General features: G+C 36.2%; 2 protein-coding genes across 6 annotated transcripts in view; one reads left to right on the top strand and one right to left on the bottom strand.

The window, feature by feature from the left end:
- LOC115231813 (Fanconi anemia group I protein) overlaps positions 1-3,035 on the top strand; it is a 93,649-nt gene extending 90,614 nt beyond the window's left edge. Inside the window, exons 32-33 of the mRNA XM_029801749.2 lie at positions 863-1,009; positions 2,916-3,035. Of these exons, the coding sequence (XP_029657609.1) occupies positions 863-1,009; positions 2,916-2,975 (207 nt within the window). The 3' untranslated portion in view covers positions 2,976-3,035. The remainder of the gene's footprint in view (positions 1-862; positions 1,010-2,915) is intronic.
- Positions 3,036-4,491: 1,456 nt separating this feature from the next.
- The window catches only part of LOC115222637 (tudor domain-containing protein 1), a 53,800-nt gene continuing 39,320 nt past the window's right edge, over positions 4,492-18,971 (bottom strand). For all 5 annotated transcript variants that reach the window (XM_029792954.2, XM_036512277.1, XM_036512286.1 and 2 more), the window contains 4 exons: positions 15,466-15,579; positions 14,571-14,735; positions 10,945-11,121; positions 4,492-9,717 (listed from right to left, as the gene is read on the bottom strand). In XM_029792954.2, coding sequence (XP_029648814.1) covers positions 9,656-9,717; positions 10,945-11,121; positions 14,571-14,735; positions 15,466-15,579 — 518 coding nt within the window. In that variant the 3' untranslated portion in view covers positions 4,492-9,655. The remainder of the gene's footprint in view (positions 9,718-10,944; positions 11,122-14,570; positions 14,736-15,465; positions 15,580-18,971) is intronic.

The raw sequence follows: 18,971 nt of genomic DNA, 5'->3' as shown, positions 1-18,971 counted from the left end.
GACATGTTGTTCGGATGAAAGATCAAAAGATCCCTTTTAGCAGATGCTGCATGGTGAACTTGTTTGTGGAATGCACAACCAAGACTACAATTTAAGGATTATGTTAAGTCCATGTTAGAGGCATGTAAAATATGGGAGGACAATTGGGGAAGCAATGTTTGTTATTGCTGCCAAACAAGTAAGAGAAAGAGTAGGTATTTTCCAAAAAAACAGATGTTTTTCCTGCAGAATTGAAACAAACTGCTCAGAAGCATTCAATGTAGTGAATGGGGAAAGCTTAGTCTGCAATATCTAGGGGCCAAGGGTTGGGCTCGTCAGTCACCAACAGTGTACTCAGACAAATTTAATCCTTACACATGTGGCTCTATGTTCTTAATAGTCTTAGGCATATACACATACCCACTCATGATGAAAGCTGATCTTAAGATGCTGAACCCAACAAATGAGGTGATAAATGGCCACACCAAATGGTGATAGACTGTGCAGAAAGAACCCTAACAAATGGATTAAGGTGTTCTCACAGCTGCACTCCTTACCTCTCTTTCTCTCCCACCCCACCATTTCATCTGTGTTTCCCCTATCACACTAGGTCCTTCTTACAGACTCCATCCCTTGCTGCTCTATTGTCTCTCTCCCTCACACCTAAACCCATTTGTTTCTTCTCGGTCTTGGAGGCCTTTTAGTCTTGCAAGTTGAAATCTTCACTAGTGATGGTGCCATGAAAGATCGGTAGATTTAATGAGAACAATATGACAATGAAAGAAACAAAAAGCATTTTAGATGATGAGAACAAAAGATTCTGTGAAAGAGAAAAAAACTAGCAAAGTGGTAAATGTTTTTTGTTTTTTTGACACGTGTACAGGTTAATCTCATGGAACACGTGAAGCCAAGTGTAGCCAGGGATTTCCGCATCAATGGAGCTGTAGTGCGTGCAGTTCTGCAAGAAATGAGTAACAGCGAAGATGACAGTGAAGATGATGAGAACAAAGGAAGCACAGCCAATAAGCAGGTAAATAAAAGAACTCATGGTTTTGTATTGAATTCAAAATGTTTTACATGGAAAACTTGTAGGAGGGATTTGGTATAATAGAATCGGTAGAGCATCAAATAAAATGTGTTGCAGCATCTTGTCGAGACTGTTTTACATTCCTGAGTTCAAATTGCTTCTGGGTTTTCTTTGCTTTTCTCATCCTTTCAATACTTCAGATGGCTGGGTTCATTAGAAATTCATTGTTTCTTCCAATTTGTAATTTTGCATCTTTTTAGAAATTAAGGCAGAATCTTTAGCAAATCATAAAAATTCTGAGTTTAAAAGCTGCTCTAGTCTACTTTGCCTTTCATCTTTCAGGGTCATTAAAATAAGTACCAGTTAAACACCGGGGTTGATGTAATTGAACCCCCCCCCCCCCCCAAAAAAAATTTCAAGTCTTGTGCCTGAAGTAGAAAGGATAATTATTGTTTGGATTGGCAAAATTGTTCAAGCATCAGGCAAGATGCTTGGTATTAACTGTTCTGGCAAATGCCCTTCCTTTTGTCCCCTGTCTGGCTTTGATTAGAGTACCAAGGTTGATGCTTTCAACAAATCTGCACCCCAGTAAAATTGTTGAGCTTCTGCCCAAATCAGAAACCCTTATCATCATAGGCTTTTGCCAGTGTTATCAAAATTATCCTAATAAATATCAAAGTGATCGTTTCAAAGCTATGTCTGGCCGACACAAATCGGCAGGATCCACACAATGTAGTTTCCTGTCTGTGAAGCTTAGCACTATTCTTCCGCAGTTACTTCAATTGCTGGAGCAGGAAATTGTTTATTTAAGCCCCAGGTTAATCATTATTGAATGAAACCTATGATAAAAGCTCTTCTAGCCATGATCCTGCAGTCCTACTTCAGACATTCTATAGCTGATAGGTATTAAGCTCTACAAGCTGTCTGATTTAATACTACCAGTTGACCAAGGGCTATGTTTTGTGGAGGTTCCAGCTATTCTCTTTCCCAGTTTATAGCAAGTGCAAGTGAAACGAGATAGTAATACCTAACACTAGATATTCCAAAGGTTTACAATCATAGGAGGATGTAACTTCTGTTTCAGAATTCCCTCCAATGTCACAAACATCCAGGATTGATGTAGACATTACAATTCTCAGCATTTCCCTCTTTAACACCAGAGAATTCCCTTACCTCCTTCTCACCGATACACCAGTTCTCTCCAAGACCTCTTCTCCTATATGTTTAGTGTATATTTGCTATCCAGGCTACAATCTGCAGTGACAGTACCAGGACATACAGACATTCTACTCTCGCCTGAATATCAGCCACAAATACTTTGTGCTAGCCCAAAGTCTCCTTCTCTAATCTTGTAATGAGTATTGCATGCCACATCTTTTCAATCTTCACAACTCTTCTTGGTTTCCACACACCAAAAATGTTTTTCAGTCGTTAACTCTCAGCAGTGATTAGTACCACTAATCACTACTAAACTCAGTCTCTCCCAGTTACTGTCTCACTAGACAACACACCAAAGATGCCCACCTCTCCAGACTCTTCATAAACAGCAAACTGCCTTTTAGCTCTCTGCCAGTTTTGTTAAATACCTCTATCCATCATGGACAAGTCTTAACACATCCCTCATACAACACAATCAGTAATTCATGAAAGATTCAGACTCAAAACAAATTCAAGATCCCATTCTTCTATCTCCCACTTGATTTCCCCAACCCAACAGAATTACCAAAACACCCACAAAACGCTTCTCACCTTTCCACTAGTCTTACCAGTATAAATACCTAAGTTGGGTAGCAGCATATGGATAAAGTATTTAGCTTTTTACCTTTTGATAGTTCCATTTCGATAAAGAGTGTTGTTACAAAAGAACTTCTTTGCCAAATCGTAAAACCTTTCTGTTTTAATTATTCAGGTCGAAAATGTTGGATCTTCAAAAAGTGATGAACCTCCATCAAAGAAAGCACGTAGTTGAAATACCTGTTTGGCTGTTTGGGTTTAATTTTTTAAATAATAAATTTAGATTATTTTCAAATTTTTGTTTGTTTTTAAGTTACAACTGGCTGGAAAACCCAATGGCAGTCCTCTTTTCTAAGAGTATGCTAAACATAAAAGTCCAGCCTGGTTCAATGCCTACATTGACAGGTGACATTTTGTTATAACATTTCCATAGAATGAAATTTCAATTCTCAACCCTCTTGAAACAAGATGAACTTTGTTACAAAAGTACCAGTCAGTTATTGTATTTTTAGATTTTCCTGTTAGTCACTGCTATGGTCTTGGGTATATCCAGGACCAATAAAGATACTAGTTCTAAAATCTCACTCAGGCTCAGCTAGCAGTTTAATTTGTTGAGGTCTGTATAATGGGAAAAATTGGTTTCCTTTATTAACTGAACGTTTAACTTAGTTGTTCAAGAGGTGCAGGCAATTTGGTTAGAACAGAATTCCATTTGTAGAGTGCTGTTGGTATCAGAAAAAGATACAAATACAAATTTATTTGAAAGATGTTTTATTTTCAAATTCTAACATTTGTTACAAATAGCAGCACCAGCAAATATTTTAAGCAAAAATAATCCATTTGTACTGAAAAAGTCACACACACTTCAAAGAAAGCAATAAAAAAACTAGTCACTGGGTCCTATGAATAACAAAATTAAATCACTAAGAATATCCATCTAATTTTGACCTTACTAGATGCTTGGTTAGTTAACCAAAATTGTTAGCTTTTCTCAACAGCCCCTTAATATTGGAAAGGTTTCCCCTGGGAAATTTCCTCGTGAATGAACTTAGACAAGTAAATTTCCCTAAGTTTCCGTTTTGGAAACTTGAACTGAGTAGGCCCACAATTAAAAATGTAGTCCTGTTGTGATCACTCCATGTTTTTTGTTAAGGCTATCTTGGATTATATTATCTAAGATGGTCAAGTGTGAATTTGGGGGAAATTTTGCTGTTATTTTTAGCTAGTCAATCAGCTGAGTTGAGGATCCTTCATTGGATTGTGTGTTAGTGTCACTACAAGACAATTTGAGTTGGTCTAAAAAGGAAGATGGAATTTTAGAAGAACTCAGGCTGTAAAAGAAGAGGGAAAGATTCTCACAAGCAAGCCTAAAATTTCAGTAAAAATCTTTCCCAAAGCCATAAAAATCACGGCATTTAGTCTCAAGCTGCTGTGACATGACATAAACAGCAAAAAACTGCATTAAGATCTTTGTAAGGCAGTAATAAAAAATAAAACCACCTTGATCTACACAGCATGGTGCGTGTTTTGTGACACCAACTCAATTTTGAACTTGTAAAGAGAATATGCTGCTTTTCATGAGTTATTTGGAATTGATCATTTATTTCAAGAAAGTTTATATTTATTAATTTCCGTTTTGTTTTAAAAACACTGCAAATAAATGTTATAAAACCACAGCATAAAATGCTGCACAACCAAGGTAATTTTGCTAAAATATATAAACTTTTTTTGTCTTCTTTTTGACACTTGGATAACACTTTAATAATTATTTGTAGTAAACAAAGAAAGTTGTATTTTATTTCTAAAGAGATTTCAACCATGTCACAAGATAAACAACTATCACAACTTGAGGTCATTCAGACAAGTTGAGTCAGTAAGAAACAGCAACTCAACTGAGGCATTTTATGAGAGCAATTAGCAACATTTTTTTGTGCAGTCAAAAGATCTACAAGAAAGGAGTTAGTCATTAGAAGAGCAGCCAACAATTAGGTGACAGAAAATCCAACATTTCTTAAAACTGTCATGATGGGCTGTGTAGAGGGAACTGAAGAACTCACCGAACCTAAGATTTTCAAGACCAAAAGAAAAAAATCCAAAAAGCAAAGATTGAATTGTTCAGAACACAGATGGAAGTCTGTGACTGTGGTCAGATGAGAAAAAATTGGTTTGGCATGATTTGCACAAAGTGACGGAAATGGTTTGTCCAGCTTTTAGACCATTTAGAAAACCATTTCCACGCAGCTTAATGCTGGCATGTATTTGTCTTTTCTGATACCTTGCTTCCATAAGGTGAAAGAATTGTTGGGGCCAACAATGCTCCAATCTATCGCATACAAAGTGAAACTGATTTGAAGGGCCTTAACATTAAAGTTATGTTCTCCTGGCCTCAATTCAATCAAAAAATACCTGTGTGGTGGCCTTCATTTTGCCCAAGAAATGAAAAAGTCTATATAAGATGTATAGACTTCCTTAGATGAGGCCTCTACAGTGTAAAATGGGAGAGACTTTGTCAGCACATGGTTTTTGTGGTTCTCCTGGGAGGTGATACAACTTTCTTTGATATTAAATGATCTTACAATTTTGAAACATTTATTTTCAGTATTTTTCAAAACTTTCTGAACAGAAACATTTCTCATAATAAAGTGCCAGATCAGTTCCATAAATTTAACTATAATTTATAACTAAATTATTAAACATGCCAGGACAAAGTTCATCCAATTCGCAGTGAAACAAAAACAGATTTTTGCTGGCATCAAAAATATGCTTGGAATTGTTTAATTGTTCTGAAATCAGTAAACATTAAGGGAATGTCTCGATAGAACCTTCCAGCTGAACTGGACTTGGTAAAGCTCGCAAAAATCTAATTTTTGCAAGCAATTTTCCACATTCAAATTTGTGTCAAGATATACAATGACTGTGCGTCACTGTGCAGCAATGAGGACCAAAAGAATCAAAGGATTTTCCTTTCTAAAAAGTCCCGTTTAAAATATTCTCTCCCCCCACCACACACATAGATAAAAGATCTTTCATAGCTATAAAGAAAAGCAAGTTAGAATTCTCCCCATTTTTCAGCTTCGTGAAAATGAAAGAAAAATTTTCCCCAAAGAGGAACCAGAGAAATATTCATAGCAAGGTCAGCTAACTTGACCAATCACTGCTACTACTCTGTGAATGTTTAACTATAAGAAAGAACTCCAGACATTTTGTAATGCATGTAGAGTAATCCAGATAACATCTAGGAAAAAATTTTATAAACACACTTGCATCTCTTGGAACCAGCTCAATCACTTTAGAAAAGCCAAGATTTTCTTTGTCAACTGGCCAAACCAAAGCATCTGCTCAGAGCCTTGTGGTTGCACTAATTTACTGCTGCCAGAAGATTTTTAGGTGTTTTAACAATAAATTCCTCAGAAGGCCCTAACAGTGCACCAATGAAACCACTCAGAAATTAAAAGGTTTTTGTGGACAAGGAAAAACTGACATTGCACCACTAAAAACCTCCAGAGTTCAGCCATTGATGAAAATCTCAAATGCTTTCCCCAGAATGTCTGGAATCAGGAAATTATAAAAGATAGGTTGCTTTTAACATTACTGATGTTATATTATTATTATTATTAGTGGAAATACAATTTGCATTAAGTAGAATAAGAAGTCATGAACAGTTTGTTCCTGTTGACAAAAATCAATTTTGCAAAAAATAGAGATAATTGTAAAATGTAACTACATTCCAATTTTTAAAAAATAAAAAATAAAAAAAGCAGCAGACAAGCAAACTGGTAACTCAGAATTTGATAAACATTTTCTGTGACACAAAATCCAATTTTTTTTCAAATGGACTTGGGTAAGGAAAGTGAATGATTTCAGCAATACATACACACACCAGCTGCAGTGATGGCCTATTGCTCTAGAAAAAACACTACAGTTCAATGAAGTGATATTGTTTAAATGTATGGCTGCAGTCTACCTTGAGAGAAACCTCACTGAAAGGTTGCAATGGCTGATGTTTTCTCCATATCAGAACAAGTTGCCTCAGCTGCAGGTAGCAGAAAAGGAATTCAGCCTCACCTGGACATATTAAGAAGCTTATCCAAACAGAATGATTAAAATCTAATATTTTTGCATAAACTTTTAATGTCATAGATAAAGCACTGATGAACGAGCAATTGATACAACACCTGCACTTTCCATAAACAGTGCAAGCAACTGTAACTATGTGGTGGCTGCTGCCAGCATCATTCCAATTCCTTTGCAGCATTCGTCACATTAAAAGAACTAAGTTTTGGACAATTCTCTCCTCCAAATAAATTTAGAAATGAAATATTTGTGGGATTCATACTTTTCTCACCGGGACAAGAAATTAATGATCCAAAGTTAACTTGGTCTAAAACAAGTAGCAAACTTTGCTTACCACAGAACTCGAGACTTTCTCTTGGAACAAAGTTGTTAGGTTCATGTGAACTGAGACGACAAGAACAACTGAAGATCAAAACGTGAAACTTGTTTTGTCAGGGGATCACTTTCTATTCTTTGTCAAGAAAAATAGCAAAGTTTTCCTTTTTTTCAACCAGTAACATGATACATGTCTTTCAAAATGGCTCGAGTAAATGGAGAAATATCTTCTATCAAAAATAAGATAAAGAAAAACACCAGAATCCAGGATAGTTTTAGTGTACAGCATACAGAGTGAAGAACACTGTCTTGGAAAATAGAAAATCTGACTAAGAATTAGAAAGAAACTTCAACCGGAAATTAATATTAGCCCTGGGGTCAGCTTTATTCAGTTTCTTTCCAGTTTGCAAGCACCTTCTTCTAAAGTTGCTCTTTAAACAGATAAAAAAAAAAATTCATAACTAACCAACAATTCATACTAAATAATTAACCCCACTAATATACAATCCTCCAATCTCAATGTAATATTGAAACAAAATGAACATTTTATGTGACATCACTGATATTTGTGATGATCTTTAAGACCTAATTAAAAAATATTTAATTATTTACTTTCAATGGACAGTGTTAATGACTGAGAATAACATGGAAATTATCAGAAAACTTATCAGATGCAATGATGAAATTTGAAACTCATGCCCAGGACATAATCCTTTAGTTGCAAAAGAATTGTTACTAAAATACATTATGCTGTGTAAATTGAACGGTTTTAGCCACAAATCTGCTAATGCCCCAGAGCATCAAAAGCTTTTTTAGGCAGCAGAATAATTCAGTGAAGTTCTCTCATTACACCAGAAAAGTTTTGCTGAAGAAAATAAAACTACATTTAAAATGAAACCAGCTTCTACTTGACTGTCTCATGAGAACAGAGTAAATTTTTACCACAAAACCTTTTAAATCACTCCTCAATCTGACCTTAATATTCTAACTGAACTTTTAAAACTGTGTCTGGGTTATATCAAACCTTAACCTGACTTCAAAAAGAAATCTTTAGTGTTTACTGTTGCCCAATAAATGAGCAGCATCAAACATAATGTTGACTATTTCAACAATCTTTAGTTTTGCCCATCAACTATCACTTATAGACTTAACTGTAACCAGTTACTGTACGTGTCATACATTTAACAGGTGGACAGTAAAAACAAAGTTGATGAATGCATTTTGAAAACCATTCCAGCCAGACACTACTTTTGCATTTCCCTTCTCACCTGTTTTTTGGCATTTTTATCTCTACAAATGTTTTAAAGGAATATGCAATATGTTTATCCAAAAACTACAGTGAGTTGGTGACAGCACAGCCACTCATTAAATATGCAATCTTTAATATAACAGTTATACAAACTCCTAACAAAGTGAATAAACAGCTAAAAGCTGTGGAAAATATCCAGGACATTGGTAATCTGAGAGAAACTGGATGTGACCATTTAATTATCTTATCAGGTCTTCGTATTAAAATTTTGTTTAATTTTCCTCACTTCACTAGATTGCTGATTTATGCCTGTATTGTGATATCAAGTAGCCTTACATACCCAAATGCAGTTGTCAAAAGGAAAATATATAACTGTTTGAGTCTATTTCCTATGACACATTAGGTTATTCAAACTCTAGCATCATTCCCATAATGCAATGCACCCAGGCAGACAAGTTGACCTGGTTGTGCCATTCCTCTGTTTAACATTCACGCCAGACAACATTTGAATTGATGAAATGTTTGTCAACCATACAATATTGTCGCCGTTAACATTAATGATTTTACATTTGAACTACAAACGTTAAAACAGCAAAATGCTGGTGGAGCTGGTGATGCCAGAGAAACTGAGTCAGCTTTCCATTTGCTTTCCCTTTTTTTTTTTTTTGATAAAAAAAAGGGAAAACAGTAAGAGTTTGATAAAGCCACTTAGAAAAATCATGGCAAAAACCAAGTTATCTTAACTGAAGAATTATTTGGTATATTTAGTAAATTTTTTAAAATGGTGTATTCAATAAAGAGCATTTTATGCACATGCATGTTTATAATTGTAAGGTTTAGTATGATTGCACTAAATCTTGACCATATTAAAGATATATATTACCTATGGTCAACAAAATTCATACCAGATTTGAACTGTGGATGCACTAAATAATCAGCCACCATTCACTACAACTGCACTGAATTATCATAGTGTGAACAGAAATTTCAATGTTACGAAGGCCCCGTGAGTTGGGCTTCAACAAGATTCCGATATTAAATGAATCCTAAATCACATAATTGCACCAAGTTTAAATTTGATAGTTACTTTAGATGTGCTTGTAGAAAATAAACTACCTGAGCCTGTACTGAGCTACAAATTGACAAATATAGCAGCAGGATGATAAAGAAACACTGAATGATTTTCTTAGAATCAGTTCAGTCAGGTGAAAGGAAGAGAATAGAAAGAAGAAAAAAAAAACCCAAACTATTTCTTGAGTTGTTGAGGAAAATGTTTGTTAATCCATTGATTCTAGCTTCTTCTTTAATTCTTCAATCTGTTGGAGAATTAGTTCTTTGGCTGCAAAAAAAAAAAAATGTTTATTTTAATTTGTTGTCCTGTCTTTTATGTATAGAGCACCTATGCTGGTGTTACATTAAAAACACCCAGTACACTGTGTAAAGTGGTTGGCATTGGGAAGAACATCCAGCCTTAGAAACCATGTCAAAACAATGGAGCCTGAACAGCTTTCCAGCTCATTGTCAAGCCATCCAACCCATGCCAGCATGAAAAACGGATGTTAAATGATGAGAATGAACTACATCTACACAGTGATTTACCAGTTCAACAGGAAACACATAGACACCCGCCAAGTGTTACAAGTGCCACATTAATGGCAGTGTGAGATACAGCAGGTTTTTCTGTCACACTCTGTCTTAGTGTTAGGGTTAGTAAAACTATCAGACATAGCTGTAACCCCCTTAGAAAGGGGAGGGTGATGATTCAAACTAATTTTGTATGTAAGATAAATCAGAGTATCTCATCAACACCCTTCATGGGTGCAACAGTACAAGTCTCCCTAAAGCTTTCCACCCAGCAAGATAGAGAACAGAGTCACAAACTCTAGGGTTCCTCTCTGTTTCCCAGACAGAAATGGCCCTTAATGTTCATATTGAACACCTGTACATCTATAACTGCAATTAAGGACTATTTAGTGGGAGACCCAGATTGTAAGTGAAGGGGAAAGACAAATGCTTTAAACATTGTCTCTCTTGAACCCATCAGTGAGAGTATCTTTACCAACAAAAGATTACTTCTTTTGGCTGCTATTACATATGGTCTCACAGCTCCAAATGTTTCAATATCCAATGCCTGTATACATTATTTACAATGGACAGACAGGTGTTATCTTGTTTGCTGTTATCATGTTTCGGCTGATGTACTCTCCAGCCTTGACCAGGAGTTCTGGAAATGGATATTTTTCCAAGATACTTTCTTGTGAGCAATGGTGGTGGCTTTGTTAATTGTGTTCTCAATCTGGTCATTCGCAATGACATCTAGGAGATGAAATGTTTTCAGTAACCAGTTGTCCTTTATATCACTAATGAAAGGGAGACCGAAGCCTTTTGATCAGTGAACTGGAGTAAGTTATGTACGTTGATAGAGAATCTGAACAACACAATGCCTACAAGATCTCCTCTTCCAACCATTTTGACATCAGAAAACATTTGGACTTTTTACTGTGTCTCAAATCACCAAATCTTTGAATTTCTTCTTTTTCTAAGGAAAATGAAATCAGAAACTTACCAGAAACACTTTCATTTGATGGTGATGTAGAATTTGTTGCCCTTTCGTCCTCGTCCTCAAAGTCCTCCTCCAAGACAATACTGTAAGAATTCAGAGTTTCACCAACCACTTCAACATTGATTGGTTGTTCCCGAAGTTGAAGGAGCTTCTCTTTTGTCCACTTTTCTTTTGATTCACCTAAATGAAATGGAAAAGAATTTCAGTGTTTAATTTTTGCAGAATTATTCGTGGCAAGGGATAAAAAGATTGGCCAAATCCTAAATAAACGAAAAGACAGAAAGCAGATAAGACTCTTTCCATCAATATGTAGGAAAAGAGTTAGAAGTAATTCCATTCAATGCACCCAGTGTAAGCTATGGACACATAAGAGGAGCAGTGGAATTACAGTAGATTAACCTTTTCATTACCAAAGCCACCCAAAACTGCCCGTAATCACATATTCATATTTAAACGAGAATATCAGGGCAAATCTCAGTACATTCGTGAAAACACGTGATTATACTGCGCAAACAGTTCAGTTACAGTTTTGTACAACGATTGACGAGTAATTTTAATTCTGTGAATTTTGGGAGATTTTTTTTCCAAATTTGTCCCTGCTGTGTTTTGAAAATTTGTAATTCTAACAAAGAATGGATATGAATTTCATTCTGTCAAGCAGCAAGTCAGAATTCGAAGGATTTTCCACTGAAGACCTTGATAAATCTAACTCTATAGCTATAAAAAAAAAAAATAAACAAATAAAAATAATAATAAAAAAACACATGGTATTTGATTATGAATCTGATGTTTCATTTTCCGAAAGTGAAAGCAGTGAATCCAAGAGCTCCGATGACAGCAATAAAGAAAATGACTTGGCACCTGAATGGAGTAAAAAATTTTAAAACTGTTTCTTTCAGTGATTTTCCTGAAGAAACTGGACCAAGTCACAGTCTTTCCCAGGAGAGCAAAGCTTTAGACTATTTCCTTTTACTTTTACCTATGAGCTTATTTGAAATCATTACAGCGGAAACAAACCGTTAAGCTGAAAGTAAACAAAGCAAAAAAAAGAATAGTTTGTGGTTTCCCACAAGCTTACATGAAATAAAGGTATATTTTGCCATAAATGTTATTATGGGCATTAGCAAGCTACCCAGAATAACAAATTACTAGAGTAGCGATGAACCCTTTGGAGATGAATATGTCTTAAGTATAATGATGAGGACACAATTTTTAAAATTGACTCAGTATCTACAAATAAGAGATACAAGCAGTACACCAGCATGTGGAGAACCAGACTTTGATCCCTTATTTAAAATAAGACCCCTCATTGACTGTGTTCAAAACACATAAAACAGTTTATAAACCAGGGAGATATTTATCTATTGATGAGGGTATGGTGGGCTATAAAGGCCGAATATGTTTTTGACAATATATGCCAGGAAAGGCCACAAAATGGGGGATCAAAGTGTGGAAGATTTGTGAATCAAACCCTGGGTACTGCTCTGGATTTGAATTTTATACTGGAAAATGAGACAATTATGTAAGTCAACATGGCTTAGGGTATGATGTGGTTCGGAATTTATCACTTCCATACTATAATCACAGCCATATATTATTTTTTGACCGATTTTCCAGTCCGGTCAAACTTGTGGAGAATTTAGATACTGTGGCAACACATACATGTGCTACAGTGATCTCTAGCAGAAAATGACTGCCGTTGGATATAAAAAAAGCAAAATTAAAAATAAAAGGTGAAATTCAACAGCAGAAAGGTAATTTGCCAGCGACCGCATACAGAGATAGGGGGCAGATCAATTTTCTGTCTACCTGTGCACAGCCACATGTGGATAAAAATGGCACGCCGTTTGTGAACCTCGATTAAAACAGGTACATGGGTGGTGTAGATCGGCTGAATCAGATGATGTCTTCCTATCCAGTTGGCAGACCAGGGAATAAATGGTGGCGATACCTGGTTTGGTATATAGTAAATGTGAATATTACTAATGCACTTATACTATATGCCAAACTGGGATTGGCTCAAAAGTGATGTGACCATCTTCAGTTCTGTGCAGATGTAGCAACACAATTAAGAGCTGGTTATTCCTAAAAAAAAAATAATTGTAGGGAGAAAAAACAAAGCCTGCCAGTGGGATATCCTTCTGAATTCAGCCGATCTCCATAAATTAGAAAAAAGCAGCGTTGCAAATGCCTTCATCAAAAAACAAAAGCTCCTAGTGGCAGGGCTGTTGAAACAACTTTCCAATGTGCATTATGTAGAGCAGGGTGCAAGTTTTCATGATAGGAATATTGTTTGATTTGTATATATGTGTGATTTGATTTTATAAATATTTTCAAATTTACTTCGTTTTTATTTTTATTTTATGTGTAATTTTAATTTACCTGTAAGGTGAGTGATGAATTTTGATTAATTTCTTTTGTAAATCATTATTGTATATTTCTGTGTATCTATGTATGTGGGAGAGCTTATTTAATCTAGTTGATAGTGTGTGTGTATTTTGTTTTCTAGTTTTCTTCACAGGCAAATTCCAGTCTTTTGTTTTACTTATACCTTTATGGTACACCTGTCTTTTGTGTGGTTAAATTCACCTGATGAATCCAGTAATGTGCACAACTCTTCTATAGTAAAATTTTGTTGTATACCCAATTGAATATTAGCTAATAACCCATTTTCAATAGCGATGTTTGAACAAAAATTTTAATAATTTTGTATTTTGTTGATTCGAGTCACTTTGAGACAAAAATTATGGTATAGGGTTGGTTGAGAACCTTTCGTTAAATTATCTCCCAAAAATCACATTAATATGTTGATAAATAAAAAAGTTTAATGAAACCAGACTAAATTTATGATTATGTTAGAAATTAATTGAAACACATAAGGGGTGTATTTTGGTTAGAAATATGGAAATGAAAGGGTTAATAGATAAAGTAGTCTTCTTGTGTGACAGATGTAAAGGAATAATTAAACACTAAGGACACACAAGAATTAGACTCTTTCAAATTGTCCAGAAGGCTCTCTTGAGGTAATTGATAGTCTCTGTTACCTAGGTGACCAAATTAGCAATGGTGGAGGAAGTTCTGAAAGTAATATTTCTAGAATGAGAATAAGGTGGAGGAAGCTGAAAGAGCTTTTACCTCTGTTGGCAAGAAAAGGACTCTCTGAGTGAAAGGTAAAATGTATGATGCTTGCATATGAACAGCTATACTCCATGGTGGTGAGACATGGGCTCTGAATGCAGAAACCTTGTGTAGACTAGAGAGGAATAAAGGTAGTAAGCCCCATTGCATGTACATCAATGTGCACAGACGACAAAGTACCAATTTGTTAAGAAAAAAGTTGGGCATAAAAGGAATCAGATACAAGAGAGAAAACCGTTGGTTTGGACAGGAGATGTGTATGAATGAAGACAGGTGTATAAAGTGCCAATCACTGAAAGTAGATAGCACCTGTGTAAGAGGGAGACCCAAGGAAACATTGGATGAAGTGGTGAGGACCGATCTTCAGAAATTCATACAAAAAACTGAATTTTGTAAACCAACCTAATTACATGAATATTGTTTTAGAGGGGAAAAAATTATCATGCAAAATAAAATCTTGGATTAATTAAAAGAAAGTTTAATGTATTTACCCGCCAAAGAACATCGAGCTGCTAATATCGGTATTTCTGCCAACTCATCTGTGAGAGGCATTATCTCGTCTTGGGTAACTCTACTACTACAACCAAAATCAACATAAAATACAGAAAATTCTGCCTTGGAAGCTGCCATCACTTTAGCTCGGTACCATTTTCCATCTGTAAAAACAATGAAATAAAATCTTCAAACGATTCGGAATTATGAATCAAAATGGTAATTCAGGATTGAATTAAAATGTTGAAACATTTGTGGTTACAAAGCTTTAGCCTCACTAGTTCCTCCTCTCTTGCACTGTTCCAAGCTGGCTGTGATCAGACATGGAAGGCGGATGTTAAACAATGACGATTTGTTAAAAAAAAACCAAAAATTGAGTCTGTTATGAGGGAAATGTTAATTCATTAACAAGACTTACTTACAAGTCCCACATTTATTAGTTTGATCTAAACAGGTTATTGACGAGCAATATTCATTTTGTTTCACAAAATACAACTTCTATTATGCTGTTTTTAGCAGAACATTAAATTCTTGCCACAACTGTTCCTAGCTCATAAGTTATACTTGATATTTACAGGGTTAGGATGCGTCTGATCACAGCCAGCTTGGAACAATGCAAGAGAGGAGGAACTAGTTGCCTATGTTATGGCTGTCATCATTAACACATTTCACAATTCCTGAAATCAGAGAATTAACTTTAATTTTTGATATTTTCTTAACTTTAACTTCTACAAACATCATTTCAGTCAACAGCAGTATGCTCAACCATTTTTTTTTTCTTTTTATGGACTCCTTTAATTCCTCTTTTACTCTACTAGGCTCCTGTCCCCACTTGAGAACAAATAGTTTACAAGGAAAAAAAACAACCCTGATTTATTTGAAACTAAAACTTACCTGAATATTTACAACAAACAACTTCTCCAATCTCGGGCTGGATTACTGGATTCAGATGAGAAGCCTCACACATCTTATTCAATTGTTCAGTCATATCAGTCAAAGCTTCCATAGCTGAAGAGAAAACGGTAACTTTTAAACATGGAAAACTGCAAATCACACAAAAATCAAATGACAAGAATAAAGACATTACAGAACTGTGATATTATATGCATATCTCATTATTGTTATTATCATTAATAAGGCAGTGAGCTAGCATGCTGCACAAAATGCTTAGACATATTTCATTCATCTTTATGGTCTTTGTTCAAATTCTGCCATGGTTCACTGAGGTTTTTAATCCTTTCAGGTTTGATAAAATAAATCCCAGCCAAGAACTGGGATTGATGTAATAGATTCCCGCCAACTTACCCAAATTTGAGGCCTTATGCTTCCAGTAGAAAGGATTATTATTATTATTGACTGAGAGAGCAATGCATGTCATCAAAGTGGCACTAAGGTATAAATATATGAAATCCAAACCTTTTCCCCGGGTGCTGAATACTGTCCCAATTTCCTATGTTCCCTCCCACATCCCTTCCCCAGTTTTCAAAGTTGGCACTGTCAATGTAGGCACACTGAAAGGTAGGTCTGGTGAGATTGCCGAGATGCATATGGACGACAAGGACAGCTGTGTAAAGAAGTGCCAATCTCCAAGTGTGGAGGGAACCTGTGCAAGAGGTAGGCCCAGGAAGACATAGGACGAGGTGATGAATTGACCGAGACCTTTGGCAAATATGCCATGACTGAGAAGACCTGTCAAGCCAAGTGAAACCGCAGTCGTAACACGTAACAAGCAGCCCATCAAATGTAGGGTAGTAGGCTGTGCCTGAGAAGACACATCAAGCCAAATGACATCATAGTTGTAGCCAATGGCAGAGACACATAAATGACACCTGTGCCAGTGGCACATAAAAAGCACCCTTTGAACTTTGGCCATATACCGTGCTTGAGAAGATCTGTCAAACCAAGTGAGATCATTGTTGTGGCTAATGCCAGTGTTTCATAACTGGCACCCATGCTGGTGGTACATAAAAAGCAACCACTACACTCTTGGAGTGGTTGGTGTTAGGAAGGGCATACAGGTGTAGAAACCATGCCAAATCAGATTGGAACCTAGTGCAACTCCCTAGTTTTCTGTCAAACCATCCAACCCATACCAGCATGGAAAACAGACATTAAATGATGAGGGCAATGATGAATATACTCAACATGACCACCCATTTGATAACTTTACACCAGGCACATGCATCACAACCACATGTGTGCAACATGGTGACCTCATATCAAGATAAACAATGCATAACCTTGCAGGTGGGGCCCAGTTAACCCAAAATGTCTCTGAATAAAGGTTGTTTAAGGATGATGAATGAAACACCCATGTTTCCAGAGGTGAATAATTCAAACCCCAAAGAATTCCTCTCAATACATGGCTATGATGCCCAAGCACTACTTCTGCTCATCATCAGAGATACACATATCATAGGCCATAATCAACTGGTTACGGTCAAGCAAATCTGTGGTATTGTGCAGAATACTTGTTGTAGCCAATCTTTTATACCAAGACAAAACAATGTACATGATAATACTTGCAATCAGTTCAAATCAGAAGCCATGAGAGCCAGTGCCTGGTACTGCATCAGGGCATTTATTACTACTAAACTAATTATTAAAGAGTATTTGTTACAAATCCAGTGAACTTAATGTTGGTTTCAAATTTTGGCATAAGGCCAGAAAAGTTCAGGAGAGGAGACAAGTCATTCACATTGACCCCAGACTGGTACATATTTTATTGATCCTGATGTGAATTTAATATTATATAATAAACAACTACAGCTGCAGACAAATTTACAGAGCTAAATCAATTAGCTTATTATTATTTAATATAAATTCTGTAAACTTTAATATTGTAGAACAGAGCTCAGTAAACAGTTACCCATCAAATCAAAAAGATGCTTGTAACCATTTTTCATTAAAAGGAAATGGAACTCAACATTGGTCATTACTACATAATGACATATATGGACATGATCATAGATTCACTGCTAGTGTTTAATCCCAGATCAGTCCTGAGACTAATGGCTCTCAGTAAGAACGTCTGCCTGTCACCTACATCTCTACATCATACTATAAGCAAATGAAAATGTGGAGTTTCCAAGCCACACAGCAGGCACCTCTTCCAAAGACAATAATACAGGGAAGAGAAGAGCCTTTAGCCCAACCACAGAAATCTTCTCTAGTTGCTGGTGGTGTAAAAAGCAACACCCTGTAAAGTAGTTGGTGACAGGGAGAGTATTCGGCCAAGAAAAGAACTATATGAGTGAAAGAACAAAGATAATATAGAGTCCTTAAGTCACATCAGACGTTACCCATCAAAGAAGACATCAAATAAGAACTTAAACATGAATGTTCTGCTAGAACAAATTATACTGCAGTAGATACCAAGTTTCATACTGGTTTTTGTTGCAAAATGCATGCTTGTTTATATTGCTAGCAGTGAGAAATTCCTACCATCTCCAGCACCAAAACCACAAGATCACATGATTTTGACCTTCGGTGGTTTTGTCAATGATGGATGCTCAACCACTAGAGATAGCAGTGACTCATCTCCCCAACCAGCAATATTTTGAAAAACAGTACCAAAACCGGAACTGATGTCACAATTAGCCAGCGAGTTTGTTAAAAAAATAACACTGTTTTTCTATATATCACTGGCAAAGAGAGGAATAACTGCTATCTCTAGCAGTCGAGTGTCCATCATTGACAATACCAAGGAAGGTCAAAATTATGCAATCTGGTAAGTTTCCATGCTGGAGATGGGGATTTATCTCCCCACTAGCAATATAAACAAGAGTGCATTTTGCACCAAAAGCCAACAGGAGAGTTTCTCACATGGTATCTACCACAGTATAGCTTGTTCTAACAGAACATCCATGTTGGGGGGGGGGGGGGGTAAATATTACTTTTCAGTATTAACACTGCCTCTGTTGCTTGTGTATGTTTTGTCAAAGACAACCTGTCCAGTGCTGGTCTGCATTGTAACAATGGCAAGGAGACTCAACAACAAAGTAGATTATTTATTTGGTTTACTGTGAAGGCACATGGTCCAGTGGTGAGGGTATTGCACACACACACAAATGTTAAGAGTATGGGTTCCATTGCCAGACTTGGTAGCATGTTGTTGTGTTCTTGAGCAAAACACGAAGAAAAGACCCATTTCTTCTATCTTAAAAGGCAACTAAAAGAGGTTGAAATAGGATTTGCACTCCAACCTCGTAAAACTGGAACCAGCAACAACTATTTGAAAAAAACCCAACAGGTTGGAGGGTTGTCACCAGAGTGGTGCAGGGGTGTCATCGGCCAAGACTTGAAGGGAGCCACTAATAAAGGGCGGATGTAGCAATGCACAGTTTATAGTGCATCCCCCTCTCCCCCATACTACTACTACAATATGAGGACTGTGGCAA

This window comes from Octopus sinensis, linkage group LG2, assembly GCF_006345805.1.
Source record: "Octopus sinensis linkage group LG2, ASM634580v1, whole genome shotgun sequence".
NCBI classification, from domain to species: Eukaryota; Metazoa; Mollusca; class Cephalopoda; order Octopoda; family Octopodidae; genus Octopus; species Octopus sinensis.
This window is presented reverse-complemented; position numbering and strand designations above follow the sequence as displayed.